General features: G+C 45.1%; 1 protein-coding gene across 1 annotated transcript in view; it reads left to right on the forward strand.

Moving 5' to 3' along the window:
• The window catches only part of LOC144497727 (putative voltage-dependent R-type calcium channel subunit alpha-1E), a 319,684-nt gene that overhangs the window by 224,532 nt on the left and 76,173 nt on the right, over positions 1-18,979 (forward strand). Inside the window, exons 24-29 of the mRNA XM_078219167.1 lie at positions 1,231-1,337; positions 7,056-7,067; positions 8,787-8,883; positions 11,923-12,083; positions 15,420-15,554; positions 18,427-18,628. Coding sequence (XP_078075293.1) covers positions 1,231-1,337; positions 7,056-7,067; positions 8,787-8,883; positions 11,923-12,083; positions 15,420-15,554; positions 18,427-18,628 — 714 coding nt within the window. The remainder of the gene's footprint in view (positions 1-1,230; positions 1,338-7,055; positions 7,068-8,786; positions 8,884-11,922; positions 12,084-15,419; positions 15,555-18,426; positions 18,629-18,979) is intronic.

Genomic DNA, 18,979 nt, shown 5'->3' on the forward strand with positions numbered 1-18,979 from the left:
AGATAGCCATATGAACGGAGTGGGAATGGAGGGATACAAAAGAATGGTCTAGTTTGGACCAGGGAGCGGCGCGGGCTTGGAGGGCCGAAGGGCCTGTTCCTGTGCTGTATTGTTCTTTGTTCTTTGTTCTTTGTAAATACTGTTTAAAATCCATCTGGTTCACAAACATTGCTCAGGAGAAATCTGCCACTTTGAACTGTGGGATCAAGATGTGATTTGAGACTCTCAAAATGTTCAATCTCCACAAGCACAACATTGAACTTTAGAAACAGTCGCGACCATGCCCAACGAAAAAAAATAAACTACAGGCCACACCAAGTACAGGCATATCTTCGCTTAATGAAATTGGTCAATTAATTAATGAAAAGGCAGGTATTAATCTGCTGAATGGGAAGCAGGCACCATGGCTTTACACAGGACATGTTCAACCTCATTCATTATTCCAAGGTAACATCACATTTTGACAATGAGGGAGCCGCGTGATACTGAGCACCTTCAGTTCACAGGGCCTTGGAGGCACGTCCTACAAATGAAGGGCAGCAGTACCCAGGGTAAATGCACACAGACATGTATCCATGTCGCATTCCTCATGTAGCAAAAATATACTTCACAGCAGGAAAAGGGAAATAAGAAGCGAGGTGATCAGAAAAGAGATGGCGATAAAGTAGGATCTTAAAGTCAGAAAGTAGGATCAGAAAGAGTTTCATCAGTGATACGCGCAAGCGGGATTAATGGGGTTGGTAATTATAGAAGGGAAGATGATCACAGTGGATATGAAGGGGTTTAAACCTGAGGATGTGAATTGTAAATTGGTGGTGTTGCTAGCCTGGGAGGCAGTGAAGTTCCATGAGCTCAGTAGTATTGGTTCACGGGCTTCCTGCAGATTAGAAACTTGCGCACTCCTGTTTTCCATCGCTCCATCATTGTCAGCCACAGCTAAAGCTGCTCAGGGTCCAAGCTCCTTATTTCTTCCCTCATCCCCTCAACCTCTCTCTCTGCAAACTATTCCCAAAAATCTGCCTTCCGGCTCAGCTATCCTAATATCTCCTTATGTGGCTTGCTATGAAATGTTGCACCATGATGCTCCTGTAAAGGCTGATCTGTGTGTTTAGCACTATGAAAGATGCTGTTTCAATGTAAGTTCTTGCTGTTCAGAAAAAATTAAAAAGTGACAGAGCTGAAATGTGAATCTATACCTGATTGCTAATTTTGCTGTGATCCTTTCTCCAGATGATAGATATTGGTTTGATATTCCATGAAGGCTCGTACTTCCGGGACGTTTGGAACATTCTGGATTTTATTGTAGTGAGTGGGGCCCTGGTCGCATTTGCGTTCACGTAAGTGACCAGTAGTAATCAGAATGCTGGGCCAGGTTACGCTACATGTTTTGATTTGATTTGATTTGATTTATTATTGTCACATGTATTGGTATACAATGAAAAGTACTGTTTCTTGTGCACGATACAGACAGACAAAGCACACCGTTCATAGAGAAGGAAACGAGAGAGTACAGAATGTAGTGTTACAGTCATAGCTAGGGTGTAGAGAAAGATCAACTTAATGCAAAGTCCATTCAAAAGTCTGATGGCAGCAGGGAAGAAGCTGTTCTTGAGTTGGTTGGGACGTGGCCCCAGACTTTTGTATATTTTTTCCGATGGAAGAAGTTGTTCAGTACTGAGTATGGCTGGACATGCAAAAGTGGGGGAATGGTTAGATACAAAGTAAAGCCCCCTCAACACTGCTCCACAAAACACTCCCAGGACAGGTACAGCAGAGGGCGGCACGGTAGCACAGTGGTTAGCTCTGCTGCTTCACAGCTCCAGGGACCTGGGTTCGAATCCCGGCTTGGGTCACTGTCTGTGTGGAGTTTGCACATTCTCCTCGTGTCTCGGTGGGTTTCCTCCGGGTGCTCCGGTTTCCTCCCACAGTCCAAAGATGTGCGGGTTAGGTTGATTGGCCATGCTAAAAAATTGCCTGGGATGCGTAGGTTAGAGGGATTAGTGGGTAAATATCTAGGGATATGGGGGTAGGGCCTGGGTGGGATTGTGGTCGGTGCAGACCCGATGGGCCGAATGCCCTCTTTCCGTGCTGTAGGGTTTCGAAGATTCTAAGATGTAGAGTAAAGCTCCCTCTACACTGTCCTAATCCCAGGATAGCTACAGCACGGGGTTAGATACAGAAACCATAGAAAATTACAGCTCAGAAACAGGCCTTTTGGCCCTTCTTGTCTGTGCCGAACCATTTTTTGCCTAGTCCCACTGACCTGCACTTGGACCATATCCCTCCACACCCCTCTCATCCATGAACCCGTCCAAGTTTTTCTTAAATGTTAAAAGCATTTACCACTTTATCCGGCAGCTCATTCCACACTCCCACCACTCTCTGCGTGAAGAAGCCCCCCCTAATATTCCCTTTAAACTTTTCTCCTTTCACCCTTAATCCATGCCCTCTGGTTTTTTTCTCCCCTAGCCTCAGCGGAAAAAGCCTGCTTGCATTCACTCTATCTATACCCATCAAAATCTTATACACCTCTATCAAATCTCCCCTCAATCTTCTACGCTCCAGGGAATAAAGTCCCAACCTATTCAATCACTCTCTGTAACTCAGCTTCTCAAGTCCCGGCAACATCCTTGTGAACCTTCTCTGCACTCTTTCAACCTTATTTACATCCTTCCTGTAACTAGGTGACCAAAACTGTACATAATACTCCAAATTCGGCCTCACCAATGCCTTATATAACCTTACCATAACACTCCAACTTTTATACTCGATACTCCGATTTATAAAGGCCAATGTACCAAAGGCACTCTTTACGACCCTATCCACCTGTGACGTCACTTTTCGGGAATTCTGTACCTGTATTCCCAGATCCCTCTGTTCAACTGCACTCTTCAGAGTCCTACCATTTACCCTGTACGTTCTACTTTGGTTTGTCCTTCCAATGTGCAATATCTCACACTTGTCTGCGTTAAATTCCATTTGCCATTTTTCAGCCCATTTTTCTAGTTGGTCCAAATCCCTCTGCAAGCTTTGAAAACCTTCCTCACTGTCCACTACACCTCCAATCTTTGTATCATCAGCTAACTTGCTGATCCAATTTACCACATTATCATCCAGATCATTGATATAGATGACAAACAACAATGGACCCAACACCGATCCCTGCGGCACACCACTAGTCACAGGCCTCCACTCAGAGAAGCAATCCTCCACAACCACTCTCTGGCTTCTTCCATTGAGCCAATGTCTAGTCCAATTTACTACCTTCCCATGTATACCTAGCGACTGAACCTTCCTAACTAACTTCCCATGAGGGACCTTGTCAAAGGCCTTGCTGAAATCCAGGTAGACAACATCCACCGCCTTCCCTTCATCCACTTTTCTGGTAACCTCCTCAAAAAACTCTAATAGATTGGTCAAACATGACCTACCACGCACAAAGCCATGTTGACTCTCCCAGAGTAAAGCTCCATCTACACTGTTCCCATCAAACACTCCCAGGACAGGTGAAATTTTAGTGAAATGCACCTGAGCATACCCATCCTGGGAGTGTTTGATGGGACAGTGTAGAGGGAGTTTTCCTCCATATCTAACGCTGTGCTGTACCTGTCCTGGGAGTGTTTGATGGTGTGAGGATGCCGGCGTTGGACCGGGGTAAACACAGTAAGAAGTCTCACAACACCTGGTTAAAGTCCAACAGGTTTATTTGGTTGCAAAAGAACAAAGAACAAAGAACAGTCCAGCACAGGAAACAGGCCCTTCGGCCCTCCAAGCCTGTGCCGCTCCTTGGTCCAACTAGACCAATCGTTTGTATCCCTCCATTCCCAGGCTGCTCATGTGACTATCCAGGTAAGTCTTAAACGATGTCAGCATGCCTGCCTCCACCACCCTACTTGGCAGCGCATTCCAGGCCCCCACCACCCTCTGTGTAAAAAACGTCCCTCTGATATCTGAGTTATACTTCGCCCCTCTCACCTTGAGCCCGTGACCTCTCGTGATCGTCACCTCCGACCTGGGAAAAAGCTTCCCACTGTTCACCCTATCTATACCCTTCATAATCTTGTACACCTCTATTAGATCTCCCCTCATTCTCCATCTTTCCAAGGAGAACAACCCCAGTCTACCCAATCTCTCCTCATAGCTAAGACCCTCCATACCAGGCAACATCCTGGTAAACCTTCTCTGCACTCTCTCCAACGCCTCCACGTCCTTCTGGTAGTGCGGCGACCAGAACTGGACGCAGTACTCCAAATGTGGCCTAACCAGTGTTCTATACAGCTGCATCATCAGACTCCAGCTTTTATACTCTATACCCCGTCCTATAAAGGCAAGCATACCATATGCTTCCGGATGCCATATGCCACTAGCCACTAGCTTTCGGAGCGCTGCTCTTTCGTCAGGTAAGTGGGAGTTCTGTTCACAAACAGTGCATATATAGATACAAACTCATTTTACAAAATAATGGTTGGAATGCGAGTCTTTACATGTAATCAAGTCTTAAAGGTACAGACAATGTGAGTGGAGAGAGGCTTAAGCACAGGTAAAGAGATGTGTATTGTCTCCAGCCAGGACAGTGAGATTTTGCAAGCCCAGGCAAGTCGTGGGAGTTACAGATAGTGTGACATGAACCCGAGATCCCGGTTGAGGCCGTCCTCATGAATGTGGAACTTGGCTATCAGTCTCTGCTCAGCCACACGGAACAGCCATGGGGACCAAATGCGCACCTCAATATGCCAACATCTTCATGCACAGGTTCGAACAAGACCTCTTCACCGCACAGGACCTTCAACCGATGCTATACTCTCGATACATCGATGACATTTTCTTCCTTTGGACTCATGGTGAACAATCACTGAAATAACTACATGATGACATCAACAAGTTCCATCCCACCATCAGACTCATCATGGACTACTCTCCGGAATCGGTTGCATTCTTGGACACACGCATCTCCATCAAGGACGGTCACCTCAGCACTTCACTGTACTGCAAGCCCACTGATAACCTCACGATGCTCCACGTCTCCAGCTTCCACCCTAAACACGTTAAAGAAGCCGTCCCCTACGGACAAGCCCTCCGTATACACAGGATCTGCTCGGATGAGGAGGATCGCAACAGACACCTCCAGACGCTGAAAGATGCCCTCATAATAACAGGATATGGTGCTCGATTCATCGATCGACAGTTCTGATGCGCCACAGCGAAAAACCGCACCGACCTCCTCAGAAGACAAACACGGGACACGGTGGACAGGACTTCGTCGTCCAGTACTTCCCCGGAGCGGAGAAGCTCCAACATCTTCTCCGGAGCCTTCAACATGTCATTGAAGAAAACGAACATCTTGCCAAGGCCATCCCTACACCTCCACTTCTTGCCTTCAAACAACCACACAACCTCAAACAGACCATTGTCCGCAACAAACTACCCAGCCTTCAGGAGAATAGTGACCACGACACCACAGAACCCTGCCACAGCAACCTCTGCAAGACGTGCCAGACCATCGACATGGATGCCATCATCTCACGTGAGAACACCACCCACCAGGTACACGGTACATACTCTTGCAACTCGGCCAACGTCTACCTGATACGCTGCAGGAAAAAATGTCCCAAGACATGATACACTGGGGAGACCATGCAGACGCTACGACAACAGATGAATGAACACCGCTCGACAATCACCAGGCAGGAGTGTTCTCTTCCTGTTGCGGAACACTTCAGCGGTCACAGGCATTCGGCCTCTGATCTTTGAGTAAGTGTTCTCCAAGGCGGCCTTCACGACACACGACAACGCAGAGTCGCTGAGCAGAGACTGATAGCCAAGTTCCGCACACATGAGGACGGCCTCAACCGGGATCTTGGATTCATGTCACACTATCTGTAACCTCCTCGACTTGCCTGGGCTTGCAAAATCTCACTAACTGTCCTGTCTGGAGGCAATACACATCTCTTTAACCTGTGCTTAACCCTCTCTCCACTCACATTGTCTGTACCTTTAAGACTTGATTACCTGTAAAGACTCGCATTCCAACCATTATTTTGTAAAATGAGTTTGTGTCTTTATATGCCCTGTTTGTGAACAGAACTCCCACTTTCCTGATGAAGGAGCAGCGCTCCAAAAGCTAGTGGCTTTTGCTACCAAATAAACCTGTTGGACTTTAACCTGGTGTTGTGAGACTTCTTACAGTGTTTGATGGGACAGTGTAGAGGAAGCTTTACTCTATATCTAACCCTGTGCAGTACCTGTCCTGGGAGTGTTTGATGGGGACAGTGTAGAGGGAGCTTATGAAGGGGCAGTGCTCCGAAAGCTTGTGGCTTGTGCTACCAAATAAACCTGTTGGACTTTAACCTGGTGTTGTGAGACTTCTTACTGTGCTTACCCCAGTCCAACACCGGTATCTCCACACCATCAAACACTCCCAGGACAGGTACAGCACAGGGTTCGATGTAGAGTAAAACTCCCTCTACACTGTCCCATCAAACACTCCCAGGACAGGTACAGCACAGGGTTAGATATAGAGTAAAACTTCCGCTACACTACCCCCATCAAACACTCCCAGGACAGGTACAGCACAGGGTTAGATATAGAGTAAAACTCCCGCTACACTGTCCCCAATCAAACAGTCCAGGACGGGTATGCTCAGGTGCATGTCACTAAAATTTCTATTCTTCTATTGATTAATGGTTTAATTATTGAAGGATATAAAATGGCTGCTGGGCTGATGAATCAGGTAATGAGAAGTGTTTTCACTTCTCGGAAGACTGTGTCCAGTGAGAATGGATGTGTCGCCTGTCCATTTGGCAGAGGGTGTTGTTGGAGTGGTTGGATGGTGTTGGTCATGTCATGGTGCAGCCAGGAATCTGTCCAGCCAGTGTTGGCAACTGTTCAGAGGGAACTGCATTGACACTGTCTTGCTGCTCACACTGCCACTTGTCTCCATAAATGTGCTATGATCTCTCTAATAATGCTTACCTGGCTCGAGTTACAATTGTCTTACTAACTCTGCACTTTCCCTTTCTTCCTTTCTTCAACAACTCCTGCTTCATCTTCTAAAGGAATCTTATCGGGTAATTATAATCCAGATCTGTCTGTGTCTCAGCCTGAGGTGTCCTCAGAGACTGACCATGTTCATTGCTGGATTGGGATCCCATGGTGCGGTGGTTGGCTATTACTGTTGGGTTGGGGTGTCTAATGGCTGTTTGGGGACAATCGTTGGGGATTTATTTAGGGCCATGTGTTGAGAAGGAGGCTCCATGAGATTCATCTCTGAAAAAGGCACAAGCCTCATTGGGCTGATTGCCCTTCTCTTCTTAAATGTTCTTTAGAGCTAACATTGTCAGAAGAAAAATGGTCAGATATCTTCACACTAACCAGGCTACGGGGAAATTAACAATAATAGTCTGTTATACATCTCTGAAGTGTTTAATTCCAGTTGGTGGGTATACGTTTCTGTGCATTTCATGTCCCTGTGTTATAAGTCTATGTTTAATGCTTGGGTGTTATATCTGTCTGTTTATTATCACTGCCTTATACATGCTAATGCCACTCTGTTAATACCCTGTATTATACATATTTGTGTTTGATACCCATGTTGTTTATTTCTCTGTTTAATACCTCTATTATACAACTATGTTTAATATGTATGTGTTATACATCACTGTGTTTAATACCCCTGTGTTTAATAATATCCCTTTTTAATAATATCCCTGTTTAATATGCCCCTATTTAATAATACTCCTGTGTTACTAATATCCGTGTTGAGTACATGCATCATACTTCTTTTTATTCAATAATACCCCTGTGTTTAATCATACCAGTGTTTACTACCCATGCATTGTACATCTGTGTTTAATAATATCGCTGTTTTTTTATTACGCATGTGATACACATCTGTGATTATCACCCACGTGATATACCGTGATATACCTCTATAGTATGCACCATTGTTTAATGTTTGTGTTCTATGTTTGTGTTTAAGCCTCCTGTATTAGTCAGTGATGTTGAACGTCTGAGTATTATTTGTCAGTGTTTATTACCCATGTGATATACATTTGTGTTTATTACCCATGTAAATATACATATGTGTTTATTACTCATGTGAATGCACATCTGTGTTATTACCCATGTGATACACATCTGTGTTTACCCATGTGATGCACATCTGTGTTTATTATCCATGTGATATACAGCTGTGCTTCTTATCCATGTGATATATATACATTTGTGTTTCATACCCATGTGATACACATCTGTGTTTATTACCTATGTGATACACATCTGTGTTTATTACCCAAATGATATACATCTGTTCAATACCCGTGTATTATACATCATTATGTTTAATACCTCTATAGTATGCACCATTGTTTAATGTTTGTGTTCTATGTTTGTGTTTAAGCCTCCTGTATTAGTCAGTGATGTTGAACGTCTGAGTATTATTTGTCAGTGTTTTATGTTGGTGTGTTATACATCTCTGTTTAATGTCTGTGTGTTATCTAGCTGTGTTTAATGCCTATGCATTATATGTCTGTGTTTAATGACTGTGTGTTATATACCCGTGTTTAATGTCTGTGCATTATAATGCATGGACATTAAACATGGGTGTATATGTCTGTGTTTAATGCCTGTACATTATGTGCCTGTGTTTAATGTCTGTACATTATGTGCCTGTGTTTAACGCCTGTGCGTTATGTGCCTGTGTTTAATGCCTGTACATCATGTGCTTGTGTTTAATACCTGTACATTATGTGCCTGTGTTTAACACCTGTGTGTTATTTTCTCTTTAGGGGCTCCAGTGGGAAGGACATAAACACTATTAAATCTCTACGTGTTCTGCGAGTTCTCAGGCCTCTTAAGACTATCAAGCGACTCCCCAAACTGAAGGTATGGACAGTTGCTGCTGAGCATTTTTGACTGTACCATGTCTGGTATCCACTCCATAATATGGACATAGCTGGTGTACTTGCCTCTGTCATTCTTGCTGATCTCCAGATCACTGATCCATGCACATCTTCACATCTCCCTCTCATTTAAACTAATTTCAAAATTATCTCACCTCTTTCTATGCCAAGCAATATTTATGGTACCTCACTGTCAGGAGAGACCCAGCAGAAGTGGAGGCACAGTGGTACACAGTTGGGAGGGAGTTGCCCTGGGAGTCCTCAACATCGAACCCAGACCCCATGTAGTCTCATGGCATCAGGTCAAACACAGACAAGGCGACCTCCTGCTGATTAACACGTACTGACCACAGTGGCACAGTGGTTAGTGCTGCTGCCTCCCTCTTTGGTTCACTGCCTGTGCGAAGTCTGCACGTTCTCTCTGTGTCTGCATGGGTTTCCTTCCACAATTCAAAAGACATGCTGGTTCGGTGCATTGACCATGCTAAATTCTCCCTCAGTGTGCCCGAACAGGCACCAAAGTGTGGCGACTATCAAAGTGTGTGGCAACTAGGGGATTTCCACAGTAACTTCATTGCAGTGTTAATGTAAGCCTACTTGTGACACTAATAAATAAACTTTAAACTTAGCTGATGAATCAGTTCTCCTCCATGTTAAACACTCCTTGGATGAAGCACTGAGGATGACAAGGGTACAGAATGTACTCTGGGTGAGGACTTCAATGTCCATCACCAAGAGTTACTCGGTAGCACCACCACACACCGAGCTGGCCGGGTCCTAAAGGACATAGCTGCTAGACTGGGACTGCGGCAGGTGGGGAGGGAACCAACAAGAGGGAGAAACATACTCGACCTCATCCTCACCAACCTGCCTGCCGCAGATGCATCTGTCCATGACAGTATCAGTGGGAGTGACCACCGCACAGTCCTTGTGGAGATAAAATCCTGTCTTCACATTGAGGGTACCCTCCATCATGACTGCACCATGCTAAATGGAATAGTCTTTGAAGAAACCTAGCAAGTCAAAACTGGGCATCCATGAGGTGCTGTGAGCCATCAACAGAGACAGAATTGTACTCAACCACAATCTGTAATCTCATGGCCCTGCATATCCCCCACTCTACCATTACCACCCAGCCTGGGGATCAACCTTGGTTCATTGAAGAGTGCAGGAGGACATGCCAAGAGCAACAGCACACACACCAAAAAATGAAGTGTCAATTTGGTGAAGACTACTTGTGTTCCAAACAGCATAAGTAGCAAGTAATAGACAGATCCGACCAATTCCAAACCAACAGATCAGATCTAAGCTTTGCAGTCATATGAACAAGGAGCAGGAGTAGGCCATTCAGCCCCTCAAGTCTGTTCCGCTATTTAATATAATCATGGCTGATCTGATAGTGACCTCAAATCTGCCTAGCCCCAATAACCCATCACTCCTTACTTCTATCAATCTTCTTACTTCTAGCTCTGCCTCAAAAATATTCAAAGACTGTGCTTCCATTGTCTTTTCAGGAAGAGAGTTCCAAAAACTCATATTTCTCACGAGAGAAAATATTTCACATTATCTCCATTTTAAGATGAGTGACCCTTAATTTTTAAAAGTTCTAGGATCTCCCACAAGAAGAAACATCCTCTCCACATCCATTCTGTCATGACCCCTCATAATCTTATATGTTTTAATCAAAATCAAGTTGCCTCTGACTCTTCTAAACTCCAGTGAGTACAAGCGTAACCTGTCCAACCTTTCCTCATAAAGCCACCCACTCCAGGTATTCCAAGTGTCTAGTAAGCCTTCTCTGAACTGCTTCCAATGCATTTACATCCTTCCTTAAATAAGGTGACCAATACTGTACACAGTACTCCAAGTGTGGTCTCACTTGCGTCCTTTACAACTAAAGTCTCCCTACTTTTGTAATCAATTCCCTCACAATAAATGAGAACATTCTATTAGATTTCCTAATTACTTGCTGTACCTGCATATTAGACCTTTGCGATTCATGCACTAAGACACCCAGGTTAGGTGGCTGCCTGACTAGCATGAGACTCTTAGGGTCGTGGGTTCGAGCCCTACATTGGACACCATTGTATAAGGTGGCACAGTAGCACAGTGGTTAGCACTGTTGCCTCACAGCACCAGGGACCTGGGTTCAATTCCAGCCTTGGGTGACTGTGTGGAGTTTGCAAGTTCTCCCCGTGTCTGCGTTGGTTTCCTCCGGGTGCTCCGGTTTCCTCCCACACTCCAAAGATGTGCAGGTTAGATGGATTGGCCATGGTAAATTGTCCCTTATGTCCCAGGATATGTAGGTTAGGGGGATTAGTGAGATGAAGATGTGGGGTCATGGAGATAGGGCCTGGGTAGGATGCTAGCTTGGAGAGTCGGTGCAAACTTGATGGGCCGAATGGCCTCCTTCTGCACCATAGGGATTCTATCATTTTATGATTTCTCTGCACATCAGAGCTCTGCAATCTCTCACCATTTACATAATAAGCTTTTCTTTTATTCTGTTGAAAGGAGAAATTAGACTGATGGCCACAGAGGTAAGAAATATAAAAGCAGATTGCAAGAACTTTGACATTTCAAAAAATAAATTATTGAAAGTAAATGTGGTTCCCTTGGGAGCTGCCCAGGAGAAATTAAAATGAGAAATAAGGAAATGACAGAGACATTAGACAAATATTTTAGGCGCGATCCTACAAAAAAAATTCCAAGAGCTGAACAAGCGAGAGGAAGGGAGAGAATAGCGTCGGTTTTTTCAGTGAGCCGCGAGTTACAATCTTAAACTTAAGCTGATCACCACCCCATTCCAGAACCCTTCCCCCTTTTTGAATGGTGAAGCAGGTACAACAGGCTGTCTGGCCTGCTCCTGCTCCTATTTCCTATCTTCTTAAACCCTGACTCAGCTTCACATCATCCACCACTCCTGGGGAATGGGCGGGGACATTAGTAATGAAAGCAAAGGGGGCCAGTGGGCTGAGGGCTTTGTCTTGATGTTACGATGCCTGTGATGTTCTGGTTTCAGGCGGTGTTCGACTGCGTGGTGACATCACTGAAGAACGTGTTTAACATCCTGATAGTCTACAAACTCTTCATGTTCATCTTTGCAGTGATTGCCGTACAGCTCTTCAAGGGCAAATTTTTCTACTGCACAGACAGCAGCAAGCTGACTAGAAAGGAATGCAGGTGATGGAGGTCTCTCGTAACTCCGAGTGTATTGCATGTGGCCACACAGCACACACAGCGACACACACACATACTCTGTCTCTCTCTCTCTCTCTGAGGTATAACCATGTACTCTGCTCCATTACAGCAGGTATCACATTCAAAAATACTTCACCGGCTGTAGAGCACTTTGAAACTTCAGGAATTCACGTGCGTGTATGAGTGACTGTTTGCATGTGTATCTATTTAATATATTTGATGAAGGATGAAGTGGCATTAGAGGCAGTTCAGAGGAAGTTCACTAGATTGATTCCAGGTATGAGGCGTTTGTCTTAAGAAGAGAGATTGAGCAGTTTAGGCCTGTACTCTAGAGTTTAGAAGGATGAGAGGAGGTTTAATTGAGGTATAAGAATAGAAATAGAATAGAAACCCTACAGTGCAGAAGGAGGCCATTCGGCCCATCGAGTCTGCACCGACCACAATCCCACCCCACATATTTTACCCGCTAATCCCTCTAACCTACACATCCCAGGACTCTAAGGGGCAATTTTTAACCTGGCCAATCAACCTAACCCGCACATCTTTGGACTGTGGGAGGAAACCGGAGCACCCGGAGGAAACCCACGCAGACACGAGGAGAATGTGCAAACTCCACACAGACAGTGACCCGAGCCGGGAATCGAACCCGGGACCCTGGAGCTGTGAAGCAGCAGTGCTAACCACTGTGCTACCGTGCCGCCCAGTGGTGTGCCTTAGGGATCAGTGTTGGGATCGCAATTGTTTACGATTTATATAGGTGATTTGGAGTTGGGGACCAAGTGTAGTGTGTCAAAATTCGCAGATGACACTGAGATGGGTGGAAGAGCAAAGTGTGCAGAGGACGCTGAAAGTCTGCAAAGGGATATAGATAATCTAAGTGAGTGGGCGAGGGTCTGGCAGATGGAGTACAATGTTGGTAAATGTGAGGTCATCCATTTTGGTAGGAATAACAGCAAAATGGACTATTATTTAAATGGTAAAAAATTGCAGCATGCTGCTGTGCAGAGGGACCTGGGTGTCCTTGTGTAGGAATCTCAAGGAGTTGGTTTGCAGGTGCAGCAGGTAATTAAGAAGGCAAATTGAATTTTGTCCTTCATTGTTATAGGGATGGAGTTTAAAAACAGCAAGATTATGTTGCAGCTGTATAAGGTGCTGGTGAGGCCACACCTGGAGTACTGTGTACAGTTTTGGTCTCCTTACTTGAGAAAGGATATACTGGCACTGGAAAGGGTGTGGCTTTTGCTACCAAATAAACCTGTTGGACTTTAACCTGGTGTTGTTAAACTTCTTACTGGAAAGGGTTGCAGGGGAGATTCACTAGGTTGAATCCGGAGTTGAGAGGGTTGGCTTATGAGGAGAGATTGAGTAGACTGGGGCTATACTCATTGGAATTCAGAAGAATGAGGGGAGATCTTATAGAAACATATAAGATTATGAAGGGAATAGATAACATAGAAGCAGGGAGGTTGTTTCCACTGGCGGTTGAAACTAGAACGAGGGGGCACAGACTCAATATAAGCGGAAGCAGATTTAGGACTGAGTTGAGGAGGAACTTCTTCACACAAAGGGTTGTGAATCTGTGGAATTCCCTGCCCAGTGAAGCAGTTGAGGCTACCTCATTGAACGTTTTTAAGGCAAGGATAGATACATTTTTGAACAGTAAAGGAATTAAGGGTTATGGTGAGTGGGTGGGTAAGTGGAGCTGAATCCACAAAACAATCAGCCATGATCTTATTGAATGGCGGAGCAGGCTCGAGAGGCCAGATGGCCTACTCCTGCTCCTAGTTCTTATGAATTGCCTACTCCTGCTCCTAGTTCTAATGTTTTTATGTTACCTTATGTTATATTTGTGCGTGTGTTTCTGTGCTCATGTGTGTGAACTTTGATACATGGTTCTACGATCATGGAGCCTTCTTTCTTTTGCAATCTGTAATCCTTGACAACCCCTATTCCAGACACCTTTTCAAGCAGAACACACAGTACACCTTTCAGTTCTACAAATCTCAGCCTCTTTCAGCTCCATTTTCCCTGAACCTTTCCCCTTGTGTTCACTTGGCTGAGGAAAGTCTCCTCCCACTTTATTTTTTAAAGAGAAGCTCCGAAAGGTAGCCTTGCTATGTCAACAGAACCTTCAATTATCCTCCTACAGCATGTGTGGATGTGCATGTATATTGCTGTGTGTCATGTATGTATAGGTATGTGTGCACATGGGTGTGTGTGAATTTACGGGAGTGACTTTATGGTGTGAGTCCAGGTGTAAGTGTGTGAGGTACGTGCATGTTCCTGCATGGCATGTGTGTATGGGTGTGTGTGTATGAGCATGCACATGTGTGAATGTCTGTGCATTTGTGGTGTGTGTGAGAGAATGTTCCTACATGTTAAATGCCTGTGGGTGTGTGTGCATTTGGGTGTGCACATGTGTATGTGTGTGGGTGAGTGTGTTTTCTGTGAATGGGTCTACATGTGTGTGCATATATGTATGTGGATGTGGGTTTGTGTGTATGGTGTGCACATCCAGGTGTCTGGGTGTCCATGTGCATAGATCCCTGAAAGTTGGCACCCAGGTTGATAGGGTTGTTAAGAAGGCATACGGTGTGTTAGCTTTTATTGGTAGAGGGATTGAGTTTCGGAGCCATGAGGTCATGCTGCAACTGTACAAAACTCTGGTGCAGCCGCACTTGGAGTATTGCATACAGTTCTGGTCGCCGCATTATAGGAAAGATGTGGAAGTGTTGGAAAGGGTGCGGAGGAGATTTACCAGGATGTTGCCTGGTATGGTGGGAAGATCGTATGAGGAAAGGCTGAGGGGCTTGAGGTTGTTTTCGTTAGGGAGAAGAAGGTTAAGAGGTGACTTAATAGAGAAATACAAGATGATCAGAGGATTAGATAGAGTGGATAGTGAGAGCCTTTTTCCTCGGATGGTGATGGCTAACATGAGGGGACATAGCTTTAAATTGAGGGATGAGAGATATAGGACAGATGTTAGAGGTAGGTTCTTTACTCAGAGAGTAGTAAGGGCGTGGAATGCCCTGCCTGCAGCAGTCGTGGACTCGTCAACATTAAGAGCATTCAAATGGTTATTGGATGAACATATGGATGATATTGGAATAGTGTAGATTAGAGGGGCTTTAGATTGGTTTCACTGGTCGACGCAACATCAAGGGCTGAAGGGCCTGTACTGTGCTGTAATGTTCTATGTTCTAAGTGTGTGTGGATTTGTGCATATGTGAGCGTGTAACTGAGTGTGTGTCCCTGTATGTGTGCACATGTTTATATGTCTGTCACTTCATGGGATTCTTCTTTTCTGACCCCATTCAGAGGCCAGTATGTGTATCACGGGACAGAAAAGAAAGTTGTTGATCGTGAGTGGAAACGTTACGACTTTCACTATGACAATGTCATCTGGGCCCTGCTGACACTATTCACTGTCTCCACCGGAGAGGGTTGGCCGCAGTAAGTACCCAGTTAACCAGGAGACAGTATAACTACCATCATTGGAATTTCAGAAAGCATTAAAAAGGAATCTTTGTCATCAGCTAATTTGAACCAGGCTCCTTCAGCCATTTGAAAAAGGTCATGTGGTCTGGACATGACTTGGCCTTGAATTCAGATCATCAAGAGTATACGGGATAGGATCGATAGGGACAAATTGTTCCCTCTGCTGGGGAATCTAAAACAAGGGGGATAACCTTCAAACTGGAACTGGGACATTCAATATGCTGTCTGAGAATAGATTGAAGGCTTGTGAAAACCTGGCACACTCTCCCCCAAAAAGCTGTCTGAGTGACAACTGTACTTTGAAGACTGAGACCTTTAGTTGGATAATGGTATCATGGAGGACAGACTCAAGTGTCTGAATGGTCTTTTCCTATTACAAAATTGCTTCCTTATCTCCTGTTCAGAAAGGAACTGAGAGACACCAGTCAGTGTACAGATGTCTCCCTGAGACAGAGGGGACTGAGAGGCACCAATCAATGTACAGATATCTCCCTGAGAGAGAGGGGAGGGACTGAGACACCAACCAGTGTACAGATATCTCTCCGAGAGGGAGGGAACTGAGAGACACCAGTCAGTGTACAGATATCTCCCTGAGAGAGAAGGAATTGAGAGACACCAATTTATTCACAATATAGAGAGACAACAATCTATTTACAATATGTATTAATGATTTGGATGAGGGAACAAAATGTAATATCTCAAAATTTGCAGATGATACCAAGTTGGGTGGGAGGGTGAACTGTGATGTGGATGCAGAAATCCTTCAGAATGATCTGGACAGGTTAGGTGAGTGGGCAAATCAATGGCAGATACAGTATAACCTGGATAAATGTGAGGTTATTCACTTTGGAAGCAAAAACAAGAAGGCAGATTACTATCCGAATGGTTATAAATTGGGAGAGGGGAGTGTGCAGTGGGACCTGGGTGTCCTTGTGCACCAATCGCTGAAGATAAGCTTGCAGGTGCAGCAGGCGGTAAAGAAAGCGAATGGTATGTTGGCCTTCATTGCGAGAGGTTTCGAGTACAGGAGCAGGGATGTGTTGTTGTAATTATACAGGGCCTTGGTGAGGCCACACCTAGAGTATTGTGTGCAGTTTTGGTCTCCTTCTCTAAGGAAGGATGTTCTTGCTCTTGAGGGAATGCAGTGAAGGTTACCAGGCTGATTCCGGGGATGGCGGGACTGATGTATGAGGAGAGATTGACCAGGTTAGGATTGTTTTCACTGGAGTTGAGACGAATGAGGGGGGATCTCATAAAGACTTATGAAATTCTAACAGGACGAGACAGGACGAGATGCAGGGAGGATATTCCCGATGGTGGGGGAGTCCAGAACCAGGGGTCACAGTCTGAGGATTCAAGGTAGACCATTTAGGACGGAGGTGAGGAGACATTTCTTCACCCAAAGAGTGGTGAGCCTGTGGAATTCATTACCACAGGAAGCAGTTGATGCCAAAACATTGAATGTATTCAAGAGGTGGCTGGATATAGCACTTGGGGTGAATGGGATCAAAGGTTATGGGGAGAAAGCAGGATTAGGCTATTGAGTTGGATGATCAGCCATGATCATAATAAATTGTGGAGCAGGCTCGAAGGGCCAAATGGCTGCCTCCTGCTCCTATCATCTATGTTTCTATGTTTCAATCAATGAACAGATATCCTCCTGAGCGAGAGAGAGAGGGGGAACTGAGAGACAGCAGTCAATGTTCAGTATCTCCCTGAGGTCCTGGGACACTAATCAGTGTAAAGATACTTCCCTGAGAGGGAGAGAGTGGGGGGACTGAGAGCCAGCAGTCAGTTTGAGGGTTGGATAGTGTATGCAGTACTCTATTTGTGATATATATATAAATGATTTGGAAGAAGGTGTAACAGGTGTTATCAGCAAGTTGGTGGATGACACGAAGATGGCTGGACTTGCGGATAGCGATGAGCATTGTCGGGCAATACAGCAAGATATAGTTAGGCTGGAAAATTGGGCGGAGAGGTGGCAGATGGAATTTAATCCAGATAAATGCGAAGTGATGCATTTTGGAAGAAATAATGTAGGGAGGAGTTATACAATAAATGGCAGAGCCATCAAGAGTATATAAACACAGAGGGACCTAGGTGTGCAAGTCCACAAATCCTTGAAGGTGGCAACACAGGTGGAGAAGGTGGTGAAGAAGGCATATGGTATGCTTGCCTTTATAGGACGGGGCATCGAGTATAAAAGCTGGAGTCTGATGATGCAGCTGTATAGAACACTGGTTAGGCCACATTTGGAATACTGCGTCCAGTTCTGGTCGCCGCACTACCAGAAGGACGTGGAGGCGTTAGAGAGAGTGCAGAGAAGGTTTACCAGGATGTTGCCTGGTATGGAGGGTCTTAGCTATGAGGAGAGATTGGGTAAACTGGGGTTGTTCTCCCTGGAAAGACGGAGAATGAGGGGAGACCTAATAGAGGTGTGCAAGATTATGAAGGGGATAGATAGGGTGAACAGTGGGAAGCTTTTTCCCAGATCAGAAGTGACGATCACAAGGGGTCACGGGCTCAAGGTGAGAGGGGCGAAGTATAACTCAGATATTAGAGGGATGTTTTTTACACAGAGGGTGGTGGGGGCCTGGAATGCGCTGCCAAGTAGGGTGGTGGAGGCAGGCACGCTGACATTGTTTAAGACTTACCTGGATAGTCACATGAGCAGCCTGGGAATGGAGGGATACAAATGATTGGTCTAGTTGGACCAAGGAGCAGCACAGGCTTGGAGGGCAGAAGGGCCTGGTTCCTGTGCTGTACTGTTCTTTGTTCTTTGTTATTGTTTGAGGTATTAAAATGTTGAACTCTGTTTTAATAGGGTGCTGCAGCATTCAGTGGATGTGACAGAGGCAGATCAAGGACCCATTCCCGGGAACAGAATGGAAATGTCCATCTTCTACGTTGTATATTTTGTTGTCTTCCCCTTCTTCTTTGTCAATATCTTCGTGGCATTGATCATCATCACTTTCCAGGAACAGGGTGACAAGATGCTGGAAGAGAGCAGCCTGGAGAAAAACGAGGTCCGTATTATCTTCATTCTCACTCTTTCTCCTTCACAATGATCCAGTCTCTGCTCACTCTCTCCACTCAATCTCTCCCTCTATTACACCAAACTCTCCTAGTCCTGTTCGCTCTCCCTCCTTTACACGCACTCTCCTTCCTTGTCAATTCACACACATTCGTCACCCTGATGTTAAAGTATCAAACAAATGAAGCAGAAGATTTCATAGAATCATAGAATCCCTACTGTATAGAAGGAGGCCATTTGAACCGTCGAGTCTGTACTGACCACATCCCACCCAGGCCCTATTCCCGTAACCCCACACATTTACCCTGCTAATCCCTCTGATACTAGAGTCAATTTAGCATGA

The sequence above is a fragment of the Mustelus asterias genome, chromosome 8 (assembly GCF_964213995.1).
Source record: "Mustelus asterias chromosome 8, sMusAst1.hap1.1, whole genome shotgun sequence".
NCBI lineage: Eukaryota > Metazoa > Chordata > Chondrichthyes > Carcharhiniformes > Triakidae > Mustelus > Mustelus asterias.